Raw genomic sequence first — 22,523 nt, 5'->3', positions numbered from 1 at the left:
TCTAGACTTAAACAGGACATGATAGAGGAAAGCCAATAAAAGGTGGTAGGAGGGTTAGGGTCTTTCCATTTAAGTAAAATGACTTTCCTGGCCAATAAGCTTGAAAAAGCTATCATCAGCTGAGCGGAAGCAGGAATATATCCTGCTTCCAATGAAATAGTCCCAAAAATAGCTGTAAGAGACAAACAACAAACAGCAGAAGAGATGGGGGATGCACGGGTGGTGTGTCTCCAGAATGACAACAATAGGCACAGAAGGAGGAGAGAGGAAGAGACAAAGGAGCTGAGAAATGCACTTCTCCAGGATCAGAGACAAAGAACAAACAGCAGAAGAGATGAAGAGACGGCGGATGAAAGGACTGCACGTCTCCAGAATGACAACGAGAGGCACAAAGGTGGCAGATCAATCAAAAATGATGTCATCAAAAGTGTCCTCCTTTAAACGAGGAGGAGTTATATTTGCCTTGCTACACATCATTCTTCTTTAATAAACTGTTGTTTTCTTCAATTTCCAAAGCAAAGTGATACTAATAGCATTCAGGAAAATTAAATGTTCATTCTGGTCACATCAAACTGCACTACCCTTATCTGAAAGGGTTCCTCAATGGGTCACCCCGTTGTCTAGTACACTACTGAATCTTCGTCCTTGTATATCTAGACTGCCTGGAAAGTGATAAAGATCCATTCAAATATGTCACACTTGTCACAAAGCTAAGAAAATTTGAGCAGAGATGTGAAGGGACCATGTTCCTCTAAAATTGTAGCTTATTTCCTGCTTGCGTTGTTTCATGTCATTAACATTGTTGCCTAATTGATTATCAGCACATGGCCAGCAGTAATTAACCTGGATTAATCATATTCAGATGTAATTAACGTATGGAGTTGAATTTAATGCTTCAGTTCAGTGATGCAATTTAAATGCATATTAAATAAGAATTTACTTGGAAGGCAATTTATTTCACAGCCAGTGTCAGGATCCAGATTGTTTGTATTCTGTATTCCTTCTCAGGGTCTGGGCCTTCCTAGGTTCATAGCAATTATTTTCCATTATTAATTTATTGAACTGAAGAATTTGCCCGACTGTTAGAAATTGCATGTATCCTCAAATTGGGTTAGAAACTGAATTTTTTGCCTGGAAAGATATTTATGAAATGGGTTCTCTGATGTATTGGGAGTTTCGCTTTTAGTAGGTTTAGTTTCTCATTCTGGTTTTGTTTAGTTAATTTTATTTATAAATCTCGGATCACCATGCTGAAATTTGATCTTATTATCGGGTCAGTGGAACCAAGACATGAAATAAGTCTTGTCATATAACTCCTACCAATTCTGCCACTAAGATTAAGCATGGGATTTGCATCCTTAAAAATTAAAGAGATAGGAAAAAACCCTTACATTATAAGGCTAAATGTAAATTGCACTGTAAGTTGATAAGTCCCTCTACCCCTGCAGTCTGTTCGCTGAGTTGAATTTAGGTTCCAGTGTAAAGTATAATAATCAAACAGGTTTTTGAACCTCTAGTTTATAGTGCATCTGCCCCTATCTTGGACATTGTTTAAAATAGTGCAGATTTATTCAGTGCATTGCTGTATGCAGCTATGTCTGCACTTAAACAATAATAATTGAGTTTTGTTCTGCATATACTCCACTTTCGTTTTTATGAAAACACCATTGTATTCACTGCTTCTGTTCCTTGTTTCCCTCCACACCTCCCCCAGCTAACCTCCATCGTATTTTCCAGGTGTCTTTTGGTGAGCGAGAAAGTGAAGGTTGGTTGGTTGCAGGGACCCGGAGACCAGAATACCCCTTAGCACTGACTTTGAAGCTCCTAGGATATACGCAGATCAAGTCTATGATCTGAATCTTTAATTCAGTGAAGTCCTGTTTGTAGTTGTATGTTGCCGTCGAGCAATATGTCTCTCGCACTGGAGAAGTAGTTGACTGCTTTGTGCATGCTAAGTAAATTGGCAATCAGTCTTTGCTGGGATGTACAAGGACTTTAAACGATATTGCAATAATCTGCAAATAATTCCTTTCTAGGCAAGCCATCAGATCGGTGTACTGATTGTTTTTTTTCTCCTTTGCAGGTTTAACTTCCAGAAGGACACCATCTTCTGAGGTATGTGAAATCTGATAGTGTGGAATTGTTTAATGTAATCTATTGGCTAATTGTTCTTGTGTTGGACAGCCAAGGCATGGGTGTAGCCTTCAAATGGAAGCATATTGTCCAAGGCTTTGCTGTAATTCGCTTCCTCTCTTGGGGCTTTGTAGTTATTTATTCTTTGAAATGTGGCTGTCAAGTATTTATTGTGCATTCTATGGAGTTGTTGACCATTTCACTATTGCTCACAATTTGGCGTGTCGGCATTGGACCAAATGACTGCAACATTGCGTTTATTGGAAGAGGTTGATTCTGTTTTCCCCTAGTGTTGGGATATATAGCCCATCTGAGGATCAGAATCCTCATTCTCCATTATGAAGCTCCCCTTTCCCCACTCTCTTTTCCTAGCCCAGATGTGATGATGGTCTAATGGTCACAGCCTTGAGCGAGCAAGTGGTCTGGCTGAACCCACGGCACAATCATTGAACCTCAAAATGCTACAGGGGTTTGATAAGTGTGGTGCAGGGAAATATTACCCCCTCAGTGGAACCGTCTAGCGTTGGCTTCCAGTCTCAACATATGAAGGCTTAGCCATTTAGGACTGAGTGAGGAGAAATTTCTTGAAACTGTCCTGCTGAGAAGTCTTGGCCCAAAATGTCAACAGTACTTTTTTTCATAGATGCTGCCTGGCCTGCTGAGTTCCTACAACATTTTGTGTGTGATCTTTGATTTCTAGGATCTGCAGATTTTCTCTTGTTTGTGATCTGTTGATACTAAAGCCAATGCTAGTGAATCTTTGGAGAATTGAATTCTCCTTTTCCTGACTGCTCTAGAGAGCTCTGAAAACTTGGTCATTTAATTCATTAAACACAAATTAATAGATTTATGGAGATCGAGAGCTTGCACCACACCACCCTCTGAGTGAAGAAGTTTCCCTCATTTCCCCCTAAACTTTTCACCTTTCACAATGGAAAAAGCCTGGTTGCATTTTCCCTATCTACACCCCTCATAATTTTGTATACCTCTATCAAATCTCCTTTCAGTCTTATTCTAAGGAAGAAAGTCCTAACCTATTCAATCTTTTTTTATAACTCAGGTCCTCCAGACCTGGCAACATCCTTGTAAATTTTCTTTGTACTCTTTCAGCCTTGTTTACAACTTTCTTATAGGAAGGTGACCAAAATTGCACACAATGCTCCACATTAGGCCTCACCAGTGTCTTGTACAAATACAACATAACATTGTATTTCCTGTATTCAATACTTTAATTTATGAAGGCCGCTGTGCCAAAGCTTTCTTTACGGCCCCGTCTAGCTGTGACATTGCATTCAATGAATCATGGACCTGTTTTCCCAGATATGGTTGTTCTACAACACCTTGTACTTTTCTGCATTAAATTCCATTTGCCATTTTTCAGCCTATCTTTCCAGCTAGTCCAGATCCTGCAGCAAGCTCTGATAGTCTTCCTAGCTGTCCACTACACCATCAGCCTTGGTGTGATCCTCAAATTGGCTGATCCAGTTAACTGCATTGTAATCCAGATAATTAATATAGATGACAAACAACAATGGACCCAGCACTGATCCCTGCAGCACTCCACTAGTTGCAGGCCTCCAGTCAGAGAAGCAACCATCTACTACCACGCTGTAGCTTCTAACACTAAGCCAGTGTATAATCCAGTTTACTACCTCATCTTGATTGCCATTCTTGACATTGGACATTCTTGAACAACCTCCTATGTGGGACCTAGTCAAATTCCTTGTTAAAGTCCATGTAGACAATATCTACTGCCTTGACTTCATCCACTTTCCTGATAACTTTCTGGTTAGACATAACCTATCATGCACGAAGCCATGCCAACTATCCAGAATCAGGCCTTGTACAGTCGGCCCTACTTATCCGCGGGTTCTTCATGCATGGATTCAACCAACCGCGGATCGGGGAAACCCGGAAGTTCTCTCTGCAGCGCTTGTTGTTTGAGCATATACAGACATTTTTTTCTTGTCATTACTCCCTGAGCAATACAGTATAACAACTATTTACATAGCATTTACATTGTATTAGATATTATAAGTAATCTAGAGATGATTTAAAGTATACAGGAGAATGTGCATAGGTTACTGCGGATTGGGATCGGAAAAAAATATGGAAAAATCGGAAAAAAATAGGGGAAAGACCCTACCTGCTGTTCTTTGGCATTCTCTGACTGAAGCCTTAAAGAACTAATGCTGCAAAATCTCCACTCCGATGGGCCGCTCTGCTTGCCCCTACCTTACTTTAATTTGCTCTTGCTAACCAATCCTGAATGCTGATTGGCTGCTGCTTAAAGCTCCAAAACCACTGCAGGTTGTTGCCATTTCCACTCAGATCAGCGAACCTGAATGAATGACCTCATTGATGAGATTCTTGTTTTAACAAGTCTAGCTAAGTAGAGAGTGACTTCCCAGTAGTGGTAGTAACATGTTGAATGAACTTGCAATTTCTGGCATCTGGATTTGTAGCTTTTGTCTTAATAAGAACATAAGACGTAGGAGCAGAATTGGGCCATTTGGCGCTAGTCTGTTCTGCGTTCTGTGAAATAAATGTCCACAAAGCCCGAGAGGTGACCTTCAGTTGCTTATCTCCTGTTTACAGATGGCTGGCTCTTCCCATAGCATGCAGTTGAAAAAGATAGGTCACCGAGGAGTGGATTCTACTGGTGAAACTACATACAAGAAGGTGAGTGGCAATGATTCTGTGACCTCTCTGAGCCAAGGAAGGCAGGAGTAGATGTGGCCATCAAAAGATCAGTCTTTATTCATTGTACTGGTGCCTGTTAACATGATTGCCATTATCTGTCCTTCCTTAGGAAACACATCTGACAAGATTTCCAGCATTTGTGTCACCCATTTTACTAAAGAAAATTCTCCCCTTTCTACCTGGCACATTTTCTGACTTGGGTTGTGGAATTCAGCTTTTAGATTTTGATTCATTCTTTTAAAAGTTGGGTATTGCTAACAAAGCCATTTTTTATTGCGCTGCCTTGAATATCTGTTGTCATTCTGGTGAGCATGCATCACAGTGATGTTGGAGTTTGAGAATTTAGACCCTGTGACAACGAAGGACCAAAACAGTGTTTCCAAGTTGTGGCGATGTACAACTTAAGAACCTACAGGGGTGAAGCCCCTGCTCTTGGTGGTCGAGTATGAAGGTTTGGAGTATTGTTGGAGTAGTTTGGGTAAATAGTTATGGTGCCTTTTGTTGATGTTACATGTGGCAGCTGTTGTGAAATAGTAGTGGAGTGAATGAATGTTATGAAGTCATTGATACTGCTGTTCAGATTTTTGTAAGTTGTTCACACTGCACTCATCCAGAGAAAAAGTATTCAATTGGGAAAGCTGTAGGGTCAGAATAAGAATCAGATTTAATGTCACTGACATACAGCACTGTGCAAAAGTCTTGAGCACCCTAGATCTTTTATACAGTTTCAGACGGCATGGCCTTCAGAGCCCTGATCCCAGAGCCCAGCATCATTGGTGCTGTCTTGGATTATCTGGAGAGTCAGAGCAAGCAAAGTCAGCAGAAGAACTGTGGCAAGTTCTCCGTTTGGAACAGCCTACCAATTTTCTGATGAAACTGCATGACAGTGTATTGAGAGAATGGTTTTAAAGGCAAAGGCGGTCACACCAAATATGATTTGATTTAGTTTTTTATAGTTTACTGCTCTTTATAGTAATTTTTTTGATAATTAGAAACTTTTCATTATTTTTTAAAGGATCTTCACTTTACAGAATTTTTTTTACTGTGCCTAACGCTTTTGCACAGTACTGTATGGTGTGAATTTTATTTTGCAGTTGTACATTGCTATACATAAAAATCTATAAATTACATTAACTTCAAATTTACTGCCATCTGACTACGTATATGCGATCAAACACAACAATGTTCCTCTTGACCACGGTGCCTAATCACACGACAATTTACAGTGACCTACTAACCAGTACATCTTTGGGCTTTGGGAGGAAACCCATGCAGTTCACAGAGAGAACGTACAAGTTCCTTACGGGCAGCACTGGAACTGAATTTTGCAGCGCCCTTTGCTGTAATAGCCTTAACTGCTGCAGTGCCATGGGACCCAATGGTTGTAGATGGTGGGCTAAGTAGGTATTTTTGAGGTGCGCCAGTGTTGATTGCCAGCGAAAAAGAGATGTTATTTCCTATTTGCCCTGACTGTGGTCTCATGATGAGGAAATCAAGGATTCAATTGCAAAAGGAGGTACAAAGGTCCAGGTTTTGAAGTTTGATCAATACTGTGGGCCTGATGGTGTTGAATGCTGAACTGTAACAGTAAACAGCAGCCTGAAGTTGGTATTACTATTGTCCAAGTGGAGAGCCAATGAGATTGCACGTGCTGTAGACCTATTGGGGTGGTAGACAAATTGCAGTGGGTCTGGATCCTTGCTTAGGCAGAAGGTACTTCTGTCCATTACTAATCCATATACTAGTCTAATTACAGGACAAAGCACTTGTGAATGCAGCCAGGCAATAATTGTTGAGGCAGCTCGCCCTGCTTTGCGTACTGGTATGACTGATGCCCTTTTGAAGCAGGTGGGAATCTATGAACTCTAATGTAGCTGTGAGAGATTGAATATGTCCTTGAACACTTTTGCCAATTGATTGGCGCAGTATTTTGATACCCTACCAGGTACACCATCAGGGCCTGGCACCCTCTTGAAATGTGTTGTGATGTTGGCCTCTGAGACCGATAACACAGGGTCCCCAGAGGCTACAGGGATTCACAGAGGCACAGTTTTATTTTCCCTTTCAAAGCATGTGTAAAAGCTGTGGATCTTTCCAATGTTCCCTCTTAAGGCTGTGTGTGTGCACATCTTTTGCTACTAGATCACAAAGGAATATAAACTGCATGCAAAAGATTGTCACCCTCTGCCTCATTGACATGTTAAGTAAATTTCACTAATGTACACATTCACAATGTGGAGTTTGTGATCATTTGTCTGCAGATTTTAGAACTGGCTTATTTATACGGCTTTTATTGAAGAAATTATTCAGTGCACACTTTGTCTCTGGGCAAAAAAATTGCACAGCACAAGATTTTTGTGCACACTTGTCATTACAAATTAGAAGGAGCATTGATCTCATCTGGGAGAGTCCCATCACATCTATGATAAGTTTCACCTTGTAAAAAGTAATGGCCTGCAAACCCAGCCAGTGCTGACACACATCCAATTCCATCTGTGACCTCAATCGGAATTGATTTTTCAACCTTAAAATAACCTTCCGTAGGTCATGCCTGGACTAGCTGTTGAGCCCTGATCATCGGTCTTGAATACCACAGATCTTGCTCTCAGCAAACTGCAAATCTCCTGGTTCATCCACGGCTTCTGGTTGTGGTATCTCTAGCATGTTCTTGAAAGCACACACCCAGCCACACATCTTGAAGTCAGTGACAACTATGTTATATTAATTTAGATTTGAACCTGAATCCCTGAATATTGTACACTCCACAGATTCAAAGAAGTCCTGTAAGCGCTCTTCTGCCTCCCTTGGACCATACATTCATGGCCCTCACCACTGGTGCTGTGGCCCTCCGTTTCAACCTGTACACTGACAAGTCAAATCACCTGGCTGTACTATTACTCCAAAAGTGCAGGCATGGAATGGCACCTTGAGCGTTCTTGATTGTGGTGTGGCAGTGGTCAAGTGTATGCTTTTCTAATTCCACAGTTGATATGTTGGTAGTTGGTCAGAGATTTCTTCAAGCTGGCCTAATTGAAATCCCCCACAATGACTGGGAGTGCATCAGGGTGCACAGTTTTGTGATTACTGATCACTGTTCTGAGCTCTGCAATACTTTCCGCATTTCCTTTTTCTTAAAGGGAAACTGCTCTCTTGATCTGAGTCTGCTGTCCCCTATCTGCTGAGACCGATTCACCTTAAACAAATGTTTTAGTAGTCTGTAGCTGTAGTCATCCCAAACGCTTTGATGATTCACTTCAGAACAACATGCAAAAAGCACCACTTTTCTGCGCCACCTTGGCGGCTCTTCAGATGGTTGGAAGGGAAGAGATGAGACGACAGTTGTTGCATCTCTTGTCATGAAAAAGAATTGGAGGAGTAGACGAGGCAGTCGCAAGTGCAGTAGTCCTTTTTGAAAGGCTGTAAATGGAGGGAAGAGGAAGGTGTTTCTGTTAATAGAATCTTGTTGAAGATGGTCTAGGTGGTATAAGTATAGGCTGAAGAGTTGTAAATGAAATTGAACATTTTATAGTCACCTGCAAACATTCCTCCTTCTGCACAAGTGTGGTAAAATAGTAGCTTGTGAGTTGGAAGAGGGGAAAGTATGTGCATAGCTTTGGGAAGAAGCAGGGAAGTTGGACAACTTGTTGATTGTGATTCAGTTAATAGCAAAGTGCGATGTTTGGAGCACTCCATTTTCTGCTTACTACCTTTTATTTAACCCCTCTTTTACAACCGGGACCACTGAGGTTCTCTGCTTTGGTACTTTGAAGTTTCAAACTATTTATGGAGGGCTATGTTTTTGACACATCCTGAATTACTGTCTCATTTTGTGACCTTGTCTATGTTTGCTTTTTGTTCAGACCACCTCCTCTGCCCTCAGAGGTGCAATCCAGCTAGGGATTACTCACACAGTGGGAAGCCTCAGTACCAAGCCTGAGCGAGATGTCCTTATGCAGGATTTCTATGTAGTGGAAAGCATCTTCTTCCCAGGGTAAGATTCTGTCACAGGTTTACAAATTCAGTTGTTCTTCCTGTTAACCTACATTTCTCATCATTAAACCACTTTAAACATTAAGCCCACTGAATATTTTTTTTTTGGCTGTTATACCTTGGAGTTGACTATCTAAGAATCCACTTTGTCACCCAGACAGTTGGTGTTTAATGAAGAAACATTTGTGATTCATTCTTTAAAGCAGAGGAGCGGCAAAAATTGACCAACGGGGAGGGTATTTGTGCCTTTCCCACTCATACTTGCAGACTCCTTCCTCACCTATTGAAGTCTTGACAGTCTGTGGAATAATTTAGATTATGTGCTGAAGCAAATGGAGCTTAGAGCAGTAGGTATATCACCAGACAAGCAGCAGCACAGTATTATGCTGACCTTGGTGCTAATTTATATTAAATATCCTCTAGTGTGTCATCCATATCACTCCATTCTCTTCATATTCATATGTCTAAAAGCATCTGAAACTCCACCAAACTGCATGCTTTCACTACTATCCCTGGTAACCCACTCCACTTACTTATTTAAAGAAGTGGAGTGGGTTGCCGACTTTCCTCACAGTTCATACCCTCTAATCCAGGCAGCATCCTGGAGACCTCTTCTGCACTTTCTCCAAAGCCTTCACATAATTACTATGGGGTGAGTAGAACTGCACACACTACTCCCAAAAGTGGTGTAGTTAAAGTTTTATGTAGCTGTGGCGTGACTGTCTCGCTCGTACACTTGACACTCCTACCAATAGAATGCTTACCATCATACACATTCTTTACCACCTTGTCCACTTGTGAAAACGCTTTCAGTGAGTTATTGAACCCCAGGACCCCTCTGTACCTCGGTGCTATTACGAAGCCTTTATTAACGATATGCTTTCTCCTTTGACATTCCAAAGGCATCTCCTCACACTTGCTTGAATTAAATCCATCTGCTACTTCTCTGCCCAAATCTGTAACTGCTCTATATTCCTGGTGTACTACAGTCTTGATCACATCCACAAACTTGTTAATCTACATATCTACATTTCCATCCAAATCATTGATTATATCACAAAAAATTGAGGTTCCAGTACTGATACTTACAGAGGACCTCCAAATCCTTCTTGGGAAGTACAGATGCAAAGTACTCATTTAACATCTCAGCTACTTCCAGTGATTCCAAGCACCTTTCTTTATCCATCTCCTCTCCTTCATTATTCCCCCCCCCCCCCTTTTCTTAATGTAAGTATAAATTGCCATAGGATTCTTCATTCTATTCACTGAGGACACTTCATAAGCCCTTTTGGCCTCCCGAATTGACGGCCTCAGCACAATCCTGCTATCTTTATATCCGACAAGGGCCCAGTCTGATTTTTACCTTACTGAATCTTGCCTATGCTTTTTTTTTGGTCCCTTGACTAAATGTAGGACTACTTGGGTCATCCAAGTTTACTTCACTTTGCCATCCTTTTCCTTACTTATTGAACATGCAGATCCTGAACTTCGATCAGCTTGGCCTTAAGTAACTTCCTTGTGTCAGGTATGGGCCTGTTTGACAGAAGCTGCTCCTGATCAACACATACTTGTTCCTGCATTTTTTCATAATTTGCACAGCTCCAGTTCAGTACCTTCCTGCAAGATACAATATTATCCTTGCTCATAAATGTCTTAAAACATGAGTTGTGGTCACGTCCCCAAAATGTTCACGCACTATGAGGTCTGTCCTCATCTAGCTCGTTTCCCAAAGCTACTGTGTTCAATATGTTCACCTGTAGTTGGACTGTCCAACAAAACATCTGAAATAAATCCTGGTCCTAAAGCATTTTGTATTAAGGAAGTTGCAATCAATACTAAGGAAGTGTGTCTCTCACACTGATGGCCCTTGTTTCTGCATCTCCTCCATAATCAGTTCCTCCATCTCGGTGGCTATTGTTTAAATCATCAGCATAATTACACTTGTTTATATTCAAAACTGACTGGCTTCTTCCAATTTATGTTCTCATGTATAGAAATGGTTTGAGTGTAGGCCATTTGGCCCATGATATTGTGCCGATCCTGTAACTTTCTCCAAGATCAATCAAACCCTTCCCTCCCACATAACCCTCCATGTACCTATCTCAGAGTCTCTTAAATGTCCCAAGTGTATCTGCCTCTACCACCACCCTTGGCAGCACATTCCATATACCTAGCACCCTAAGTTGCTTGGAGAAAATTATAGGGGGATGTCAGAGGTAGTTTTCTAACACAATGTTATACCCCCTTGCATTAGCCATATCCATCTGTGGAAAAAGTCTCTGGCTATGCACTCAATCTATGCCTCTTATACACTTCTATCACATCTCATCCTCCTTCTTCTCCAAAGAGAGGGGCTAAAGCTAGTTCAACCTATCCTCATACGACATGCAGGATGTATTGTATACATTTCTCTGACAATAAATGTACCTATTGAAACCTATTGATGAATGCTTTCTATTCCAGGCATCCTGGTAAATCTTCTTTTCCACCCTCAAAAGCTTCCATATCCTTCCTATACTGAGGCAGCCAGAACTGAAAACATTATTTAAGTATGGCCTAACCAGGGTTTCATGGAGCTACAACATTACCTTGCAACTCCTGAACTCAAGTCACCCCGACTCATGAAAGTACCATAGCCTTCTTAACCACCCTATCAACTTGCATTGCAACTTTGAAGGATTTACTGATGAACCCTAAAATCCCTCTATTCCTCCACACTGCTGAGAATCCTTCCATTATCCCTGTATTCTGCTTTCAGGTTCAACCTTCCAAAGTAAATCACTTCACACTTCCCTGGATTGAAATCCATCTGTCACCTCTTAGCCACACTCTGCATCCTGTCAGTGTTCTGTTGAATCCTTCTGCACTATTCACAACGCCACCAACCTTTGTCATCTGCAAGCTTACTAACCCATTCTTCCACTTCCTCATCGCAGTCATTTATAAACATCACGAAGAGCAGGGGTCCCCAAACAGATCCCTACGAACCACCACTGATCACTAACCACCGGGTGACAACACTCCATCTGCTTCCACTGTATGCCTTCTGTGTGCAAGCCAATTCTGAATCCACACAGGCAAGTTTCCCTGGATCCCATGCTTCCTGACTTTCTGGATGAGCCTACCATGGGAAACCTTGTCAAATGCATTGCTAAAATCCATATACACCACATTCACTTTTGTACCTTCATCATTGTGCTCTGTCACATCTTCAAATTCATTCAGGGTTGTGAAGCACAACCTGCCCCTCACAAAGCCATGTTGACTATCCCTTATCAGACTATGCTTCTCCAAGTGCTCATAAATCAAATCTAAGAATCCTCTCCAATAGTTTGACCACCACTGACATGAGGCGTACTGGTCTATAATTTCCAGGATGATACCTACTCCCTTTCTTGAACAAATTGATACTATCTACCACCCTCCAATCCTCTGTCATTATTCCTGTGGCCATTGAGTATACAAAGATCATTGCCAAAGGCACAGCAATCTCTTCCTTCACTTACATTTCTCAAAAGTTTTAGCACATCAACTTACTTAACATCAGCTTGTTCCAGCATATCAGCCTGTTCTGCACTGACCTCACATTCATCAATGTCCCTCTTCCTCAAGAATACTGAAGCAAGTTATTCATTAGGACCTCCTCAATGTCCTTCACTTGCAGGCACATGTTTCCTGTTTTATCCCTTATCAGTCCTACCCACAATCTAGTCATCTCCCTGTTCTTCACCCACAAACTGCTGGAGGAGCTCAGCAGACCAGGCAGCATCTATGGAAAAGAGTACAGTCAACATTTCGGGTTGAGACCCTTCAGCAGGACTGCAGAAAAACAGATGAGTAGAATTTAAAGGTGGGGCGAGTGGAGGGAGAAACACAAGGTGATGGGTGAAACTGGGGGTTGGATGGGTGAAGTAAAGATCTGAGAAGTTGATTGGTGAAAGAGATACAGGGCTGGAGGAGTCTAATGGGAAAGGACAGAACCCATAGAAGAAAGAAAAGGGGAACAAGCACCAGAGGGAGGCAATTGGGCAGGCAAGGAGATAAAGTGAGAGAGGGAAAAGGGGATGGAAATGGTGGGGGGGCGGGGGGGGGCCTTTACTGGAAGTTCGAGAAATCAGCATCCATGTCATCAGGTTGGAAGCTACCAGGGCGGAATATAAGGTGGTGTTTCTCCAACACAAGTGTGGCCTCATCATGACAGTAGAAGGGGCCATGGATGGACATATTGGAATGGGAAGTAGAACTGAAAATGGGTGGCCAAGGGATCCCACTTGTTCTAGCATAGATGCTCAGTGTCTGGTCTTTCCAATATACAGACCACACTGGAAGCACCGGACACAAGTATGTAACTCCAATAGATTTTCAGGTGAAGTGTTGCCTAACCTGTAAGGACTGTTTGCGGCCCTCCATGGTGGTGAGGGAGGAGGTGTAGGGGCAAGTGTAGCACTTGTTCCAGTTGCAAGGGTGTATACCAGGAGGGACATCAGTGGGAGAGATGAATGGACAACGGTGTTGTGTAGGGAGCTATCCCAATGGAAAGCAGAAAGTGGGGGGGGGGGGAGGAAAAGATGTGCTTGGTGGTGGGATATCATTAGATATAGCAGAAGTTGCGGAGAATTACATACTGGACGTGGAGGTTGGTGGGGTGGTAAGTGAGGTCAAGAGGAACCCTATCTGGTAAGGTGGCAGGACGATGGGGTGAAAGCAGATGTGCATGAAATGGAAAAGATGCAGTTGAGGGCAGCATTGATGGTGGAGGAAGGGAATTCCTTTCTTTGAAGAAGGAGGACGACATCATTCTGGAATGAGAAGCCTCATCCTGAGCATATGCAGTGGAGTCAGAGGAATTGAGAGAAGGGGTTGGCATTTTTGCAAGTAACAGGGTGGGTAGCTGTCAGAGTGTGTATTTATAATAGACATCAGTAGATAAGCTGTCTCCAGAGATTGAGAAAAGGGAAAGGGGTGTTGGAAATGTACCCAATAAATTTGAGGGCTCAGTGTCATTGCAGGCGCGGAAGACACTGAGGTGTGGGCACGGGACAAAGATGAGGCCCTCACTGAGGACAGAATGTTCGGAGGGCTGGTGAAGACCCAGCATGAATGAGAGCTGGGATTGGAAGGAGGTTGGTAGTGTCTGAAGTGAAGGGAAGTTTGGGGTATTCAGGGATGGTAGGGTGAGAGAAGGATGTTCTTCACATGTTTAGAATACAATGGGGTTCTCCTTAGTCCTCATCAAGGCCTTCCCATGTCCTCTTCTAGCTCTAAATCCATTTTTCAGCTCCTGGTATTTCGATTCTTGATCCTCGCTTCCTAAATCTTAACCATACTTCTTTCTTCATCTTAACTAGATGTTCCACATCTCTCATCAACCATGATTCCGTCATCCTTTCCCTGCCTAAATAGGACAATCCCACCCAGGACCCTCAGTAAGTGTTCCCTACACAACCTTTACATTTCCACTGTACATTTCCATTCCCAATTTATGCTCCCAAGTTCCTGCCTAACAGCATCATAATTCACCCCCCTCTAAATAAATACTTCTCCATACTTTTATCCCTGTCCAAGACCATGGTAAAGGTCAGAGAGTTGTGGTCACTGTCTCCGAATTACTTACCCACTGAGAGATCTGTCACCTGACCAGGTTTTCTGCCCACATTCTGTGTCAGGAATACATCATGGTCAGACCTAACAAATTCCACCTTTTGCACTGAAAATGTCCCAATCACCCACCGCAACAATCCTATTAGTTTTTCACCTTTACAAAATCTGTCTCCTGTTCTGTTCCTCAGTGTCTTTGCTACTTTTGGGGGTATCTATAGAATATCCCCAATAGAGTGATTGATCTTCTGGGGATAGATCACTGACTATCCACACACACTGACTCAGTGGGTCGCTGATCCTGTCATTGTATCAGTGGACACTAGCCTTGATTAGCAATGACACTGCGCACCTCTTTTACCTCACTCTGTGCTTTTTGAAATTTCTAAACTCTGCAACATCCTGCAGGCATTTCTGCGCTTGTGACAACCAAGTGTTCGTAAGATTGTAAGTTATTGCTCTTGCTCTCGATACTTCTCACATTTAACACATTTGATCAGTCTAATTGATTGCTCTTCTTATTGCTTATCCTTCTACATGCCACATCTACCTGTACACTAACTGCCTCATCCTATGACCTATCATTAGCTCTATCCCCTTGACAAGCTAGTTTAAACCCATCCCAACAACTCTAGCAGACCTGCCCACAAGGATATTGATCCCCTTCAAGTTCAGGTCTGGCCACTACCTTTTGTGTAGGTTGTACCTTCCCCAGAAGAGATCCCAATGATCCAGAAATCTGAAACCCTGTCCCTGTTCCTCAGCCATGCATTTATCTGCCAAATCACCCTTTTCTTGCCCTCAGTGGTGTGTGGCATAAGCAGCAATCCAGAGTTTACCATGCTTGAGGTCCTGCTTTTCAGTGTCCCACCTAGCTTCCTATATTTCCTATACTTTGTATCTTTTCCTAGGTATGTCATTACTATATATACCATTACTTCAGGTTGCTCACACTCCTCTTTAAGAATGCTGTGGACCTGATCTGAGACATTTCTGACCGAGAACCTGGAAGGCAACATGCCACCTGAGAGTCTTTGTCACACCCCAGATTATCCTGTCTGTGCCACAGAGACCTGACCACTGTGGCTTTCCTCTGATAGCTCATCTCACAGTACAAAAAGCAGTATGCAGCCTGAGGGTAGCAGACACCAACAGAATCAACAAACTCATTTATAAGGCCAGTGATGTTGTGGGGGTGGAACTGGACTCTCTGACGGTGATGTCTGAAAAGAGGATGCTGTCCAAGTTGCATGCCATCTTGGACAATGTCTCCCATCCACTTCATAATGTACTGGTTAGGCACAGGAGTACATTCAGCCAGAGATTCGTTCCACCGAGATGCAACACTGAGTGTCATAGGAAGTCATTCCTGCCTGTGGCCATCAAACTTTACAACTCCTCCCTCGAAGTGTCAGACACCCTGAGCCAATAGGCTGGTCCTGGACTTATTTCCACTTGGAGTAATTTACTTATTATTACTTAATTATTTATGGTTTTATATTGCTATATTTCTGCACTATTCTTGGTGCGACTGTAACAAAACCCAATTTCCCTCGGGATTAATAAAGTATGTCTGTATACTGTACTTGTTATTAAGGAGAATTGGGGAATGGCAGCCCTGTGATTATTTTCCTATAAGTTGATTTATTTTCCTGCAGAATGCTTACTTCTCTCTTCATATTCTCACAATCCCTTGTCTCTTTTGTGTTCAGCTGTTCATATAAAATCTTGTTTGTTTGATTCTTAGTGAAGGGAGTAACTTGACACCAGCCCATCACTACTCGGATTTCCGATTTAAAACCTACGCTCCTGTGGCATTCCGGTATTTTCGGGAGCTCTTTGGTATTCGACCAGATGACTATTTGGTAAGTCTGTTGGTTGTTCTGAACTTTGACTGGCTGGATGATTGAAATATCTCTGGTGATAGGAAGAAGAAACTCTTAACACCGCAATAGTTTACTGAGGCAAAATACGATGCAAGAAGGAATGTAATGTGACATCGATAGATAGTTTAAAATTAGTTGAAAAGAGGTCTACCTAGGCCTTGTGCTCAGATTTAGAAGAAATTGGCTTCAGAGATGGTGCATTCACTGATCGTAATCCATCAAAGTTTCTTGGGTTTTGAGGGCCCGAGAGAATTTATTTATTTATTTAGGAATAAAATGCAAATTGGTCCCTTCCAACCAATGAGCTGCACCATCTAGCCACCCCCGGCTTAACCCTAACCTAATCGGGACAATTTGCAATGACTGATTAACCTACTAGCTGGGACAGGGAAATCCACAATTTTCACAAACTCCTTGCAGAGGACGCTGGGGTTGAACTCCAAACTACAGTGCCCCACTGTTTAGTGGATATTCTTGCATTGGAGGCAGTGCAGAGAGGTTGATTAAGTTGATTTCCTGCGATGAAGGGGATTGTCAAATGAAAAAAAGCTGAAAAGGTTGTGCCTACTTTCCTTAGTGGAGTATTGATAAGTGAGATGAATTTACTGAAATCTGATTGAGGGATGTTGAAATGGGTCAGTGCTGAGAATTTTCCTCTTTAGTAGGATTATATAAAACTAAGGGGCATTGCTTTGGAATGAAGGGTTACCTGCTTCAAACAAGCGACTTGGCATGAAGTTGGGAATTTTTGGAATTCTGTATTCCAAATAGAGAGGTATTGTCATCATTGAATATGTGCAATGCAGACACTTAAACTGGAAGTGATTCATGAAATATGTGAAGGGCGGAAAAGTAAGTGCTGGGGTTTAAGGCTGGATTGTCTGTGAGCTCATTGAGTAGTGAGACTGGACTCCAAGGAGCTGATCAGCCTTCTGCTGTTTACCTCTTATGTACATGATTAATGACCTGTTTAATATGCTTTGCAGTGAGCCTCAGTGGTAAATTGACTAGATTTTCTTTTCACAGCTTTAAATTATTTCTCATGATAATGGTATCATTGGCAAGGTCACTTGGCCTTTGGAAAGAAATATTAAAAGGCAGCCTTCAGGCGAAGGTTTAATCATGATTCTGTTGGGAAAGGAATTCCAGCAATTAGGCCCAGTGATGATAGGTCTGTGACACTGGTAATCTTCCAATACATATGGATTCAGAAATTTACATTACTGTATGTGTTTAAATTCTCTCCCTTTGCCCACCCCCACCCCCATTTTCTCTCCCTCTCTCTGCTCTGCAGTATTCGTTGTGTAACGAACCACTGTTTGAGCTCAGTAACCCAGGTGCTAGCGGTTCTGTTTTCTATGTGTCTGCTGACGATGAGTTTATTATTAAAACGGTTCAGCACAAGGAGGCAGAGTTCTTGCAGAAGCTGCTCCCTGGATATTACATGGTGAGTCTTATTTCATTCATCAATTTTTTTCTCTCAGTCACTAGTACTTTTCCAAACAGGATTTTCCTTTGTATTTGGTTTTCATTAGCATCTCTTTGCATTTGATCATCAAAGCACCAACCTGTTATATTTTCATAGTCCCATAGTCCCAAACTATTTAGCAAGGGAACCAACAAGTCCAAGCAATTCTGGGTTCATTAATATTTTAAGCTTTCACCCAGGTCTGGGAGGTTTCCTCTCATAATGGTGTTACCTTGTGCCGTTTTATTTGTATGTTGTTTGACTGTGGGAAGCATAAGCATTGAAGCCCACTCTGTTTTCTACTGGTATTGTGTGTAAAAGCTGGTAGAAGGGGAATGGCTTTGTTTCTTGTTTCTTCTAATCTGCTAGGTCGGTAGACATTTGACTTCGAGACCCTTCAACCTAATGCCCTAGCATCTTCTCCTTAGTAAGCAGTGAGTTGAATGTGCATTATAAATCTTGTCCATAACCTGTAGTACCAGATAGAAACAGCCCAGAGGTCTATTTACACTTTCACTGTGAACACAACTGAAAAAACTCTTGAATTACCTTTAATGCTACTTACCAAATCCATCTTATAACCTCTCTTGCCTCATCATTTCCTCCTAAAAACTACGCTTAAACTTTTTATCAGGGAGGTTGTTGAATCAGATAGAATGGTGAATGATAAAGGTATTTAGACAGATCGGGAGCAGAGAGATTCAGGACAAGTGCAGGCAACTGAGATTAGTTTTAAGTTTCCATTTGTAGTTGGCGCAGACATGGTGGCTCAAAAGGCCTATCCTGTGGTCTACTGTATTTCATCAGTTTCGTTGCTTTGTGTAGCAAAGGTTTATTTAATGATTGTTTTCATTACCTTTCACTATCTTACCCATCCCTTATTTCTTTTGGTCAGAAATCAAGTAACCTCAAACTGATATCCAAATCTGATAACTTGTGTACCTCTTGACACTTTCCCCACATTTTCCACCACCCATAAATCCTCCCTCTCCCACGAAACATCTCCATTGCTATCTGGTATTCTTTTCCAACACTTTTCCTGTTATTGCATTTTTTTTGGATCCAGTTACCTGGGAACTTTGAAATCTGCACTTTTTAATGTTTTGAAACAAGACAGTAAGGATGCCATTTGTTCCATTGTTGCCACAATAGATCTTCACACATTTAGTCATTCTTACCCACCCACCCACTACTGCTTTATTGTCTGCTGTGAATGCTCTGACATTGTTAAAACTTGTAGAATTGGTTTCTGCCACATTTTCAAGGGACATTTTCTAGATGTTAAGGTCATGAAGAAATGGTCTTAAATCTAGGTGACTGACCAACTCGCCAGAGGGAGCAGTTTTTTTTTAAAACCATCCTCTTCCCTTAAACCCCTTTGACACACCTCTTATTCTGACCTTTTTAAATGTGCCTAATGGGTGCGTGAAAGTTGTTTTAAAGCATGTTAGTTTGCTTCGTTGGTAATTGCCTCTTGTTCTCTGTCTTGCCCTCAGAACTTAAACCAGAACCCACGGACTTTGCTGCCCAAGTTCTTTGGGCTCTATTGCATCCAATCTGGGGGCAACAATATTCGACTGGTAGTGATGAACAACCTTCTGCCTCGGGTAATGAAAATGCACCTGAAGTATGACTTGAAAGGTTCAACGTACAAGCGCAGAGCCTCTCAGAAAGAACGTGAGAAGTCACGGCCTACATTCAAAGATCTGGATTTCCTGCATGATGTTCCCGATGGTCTTTTCCTCGATGCTGATATGCATAGTGCCTTATGTAAAACAATTCAGAGAGACTGTTTGGTTAGTATCTTTTCTGATCTTTTATTGAAATGGCAGTATACTTGGTTCATACATTTAAATGTGTTCTCCTCTCCTGTGATAAATTTTAAGATAAGTGAGGGGTGCTGACTATGTTAATGCCCTGCATCTTTGTTGGTCACAGGATCAATCAGAAGTTGGGGTTTAGAAGACTGGTAATGCAGTAATTGAGATCCTCGAATCTTTACTTGCACCAGTCAAGTCAAATTGTTCACAGAATTTATTTGGCTCTTAGAGAATTATATCATAGACCTACTAAAACAAGCTTCTTTTAGTTTTAATCTCTTGTGATAGGTTGGCATTTATTATCTACCATTATTTCTTGAATATGGTAATTACCCTTCATTAACTACATAACCTCTGAAGATACTTCAGAGCTGTTTCTTAACGATCTTTGGGGTTAAGACATAACATCAGTGAAGGGATAGCATTGAGGTTGGGTGAAACTGAGGAGTGACTATTTTGCAGACCAGAATTTAGAGAAAAAAATTGCAGGGAGATCGCAGACTGTTGCAAGAAACATAAGGTTGTGATAGGTAATTTTAACTTTCCATATTGACTGGGGCTCCCATACTTTTAAAAAAAAAACAACACTGGATGAATAGTTTGTCAAATCTGTCTGAGAAAATTTCATTAATGTAGAGGTCTCAACCAGAGAGTGCAATACTGAATCTATTAGGAAATGAGACGGGGCGGGTGACAGAAGAGTGTGAAGGGGGCACTTTGGATCTTGTGGTCACAAGTCCATCACTTTTAAGATGATTAAGGAAAAGGACAGATCTGGTCCTCAGGTTGAGATTCTAAATTGGAGAAAAGCCAATTTTGATGGCTTCAGATATACCATTTGAGGTATTGATTGGGATAGACTCTTTACTGCCAAGCAATGTTTGGTAAGTGGGAGGCCTTCAAAAGCGAAATATTGAGAGTTCAGTATTGTATGTTCCTGGCAGAATAAAAGGCAAGACTAAACTAGAACCTTGGTTATCAACAAATATCTAAGCCCTAGTAAGTTGTGACCTGTACAAAATGAATGGTTTGCACATGAACTGAGGGGTGGGGAGGGGGGGACTAATATCCTAGCAGGAAGGTTTGCTGGTACTATACTGTGGGGTGGGGGGGGGGGGGGTGTAACTAGAGCAGCAAAACAGATACTGGAATGGCTGTGGAGATAGATACTGTTATGCCTGCATACAAAGTCAGCGATTGAAAGGTCAAGGATGTTGGGATTAATGGTCTGCGCTGTGTATATTTCAATGCAAAGAGTATTGCAAAAAACATGTTTAGGGTATGCATCAGCACGTGGACTTATGACATTGTAACTATTAGTGAGACTTGGTTGCAGGAAGGGCAGGACTGGCAGCTCAATGTTCCATGGTTCCCTTGTTTTAGATGTGATAGAGCAGGAGGGATTATAAGGGGAGAAGTGACGTTATTAGTCAGGGGAAAAAGTCACAACAGTGCTCAGTCAGACAGACTGAAGAGCTTGTTTAGTAAGGCTTTATGGATGGAACTGAGGAATAAGAAAGGTGTGCCACATTAATAGGATTATATTATAAACCAGCCAACATTCCACAGGATTTAGAAGGGCAGATTTGTAGAGGGATCACAGTCTGTTGCAAGAAACATAAGAATGTGTGATAGTAGGTAATTTTTAACTTTCACATTGACTGGGACTCCCATGCTGTAAAAGGGCTGGATAGGAAAGTGTTTGTCAACTGTGTTGGGAAAGTTTCCTTAATCAGTGCATAGAGGTGCCAACTAGAGCAAGTACAAAACTTTATCTTTTTATCAGGGAATGAGATAGAGCAGGTGACAGTGTGTGTGAAGGGGGATGTGAAGTTTGTGTAGGGGATCACTTTGTATCTAGTGATCATAATACATAGTTTCAAGGTAATAATGGAAAAGGATAGGTCTCCTTCTCCTTGGGTTGAGATTCTAAATTGATGGAAGGAACTGGCACGTGTGGATGGGGGTTGGTTGTTCTCTGGCAAAAGTGTACTTGGTAAGTGTGGTAGGCTCTCAAAAGTGAAATTTTAGAGCAGAGTTTGTTTCTGTCAGAATAAAAACCAGGTTTAGGGAACTTTAGTTTTCAAGAGATATTGAGACCCTGGTTAAGAAAAAGGAGATACATACCAGTATAGGCAGGCATGAAAAAAGTAAGTATTTGAGTAGAAGAAATGCCAGAGAACATTTGAGAAGGAAATCAGGAGGGCTAAAAGGAGTAATGAGGTTGTTAAAGCAGACAAGGTGAAGGAGAATCCTAGGGGCTTCTGCATTTATATTAAGATTATAAGATATAGGAGCAGAATTAAGCCATCTGGCCCATTGACTCTGCTTCCTCATTTTATCACATCTGTTCTATTTTCCCCCGTGGCCCCATTTTCCTGCCTTCATGCCAATCAAGAATCTGCCTTAAATATACATAGACTTGGCCTCTACAGCTGCCTGCGGCAACAAATTTCACAGATTCACCACTGTCTGGTTAAAGATGGATGATTCCCCCCCCCCCCCCATTAAAAGGACGCCCCTCCATTCTGAGGCTGTGTCCTTTTGTCCTAGACTCTCCCACCATCAGAAATATCCTATCCACATGCTCTCTGTCGAGGCCTTTCAACATTCTATAGGTTTCAATTAGGTCATCCCCTTGTTCTTCTGAGTTCCAGTGATTACAGGCCCGGAGCCATTAACTGCTTTTCATATGACAGACGTTCAATCCTGGAATCATTTTCAAATGCCTCCTCTGAACCCTCTCTGGTGACAGCACAAACATTTTTAAGATAAGTGTCCCAATACTGCTCACAGTACTCCAAGTGAGGCCTAAGTGCTTTTTAAAGCTTCAACATTACATCTTTGCTTTTATATTCTAGTCATCTTGAAATGAATGTTAACATTGTATTTGCCTTCCTCACAACCAGCTCTACCTACAAATTA

General features: G+C 41.8%; 1 protein-coding gene across 1 annotated transcript in view; it reads left to right on the top strand.

Moving 5' to 3' along the window:
• The window catches only part of LOC132400102 (putative PIP5K1A and PSMD4-like protein), a 155,967-nt gene that overhangs the window by 35,925 nt on the left and 97,519 nt on the right, over positions 1-22,523 (top strand). The window contains exons 2-7 of the mRNA XM_059981177.1: positions 2,084-2,115; positions 4,732-4,815; positions 8,697-8,827; positions 16,172-16,289; positions 17,605-17,757; positions 19,275-19,574. Of these exons, the coding sequence (XP_059837160.1) occupies positions 2,084-2,115; positions 4,732-4,815; positions 8,697-8,827; positions 16,172-16,289; positions 17,605-17,757; positions 19,275-19,574 (818 nt within the window). The remainder of the gene's footprint in view (positions 1-2,083; positions 2,116-4,731; positions 4,816-8,696; positions 8,828-16,171; positions 16,290-17,604; positions 17,758-19,274; positions 19,575-22,523) is intronic.

The sequence above is a fragment of the Hypanus sabinus genome, chromosome 9 (genome assembly GCF_030144855.1).
Source record: "Hypanus sabinus isolate sHypSab1 chromosome 9, sHypSab1.hap1, whole genome shotgun sequence".
Taxonomy (NCBI): Eukaryota; Metazoa; Chordata; class Chondrichthyes; order Myliobatiformes; family Dasyatidae; genus Hypanus; species Hypanus sabinus.
This window is presented reverse-complemented; position numbering and strand designations above follow the sequence as displayed.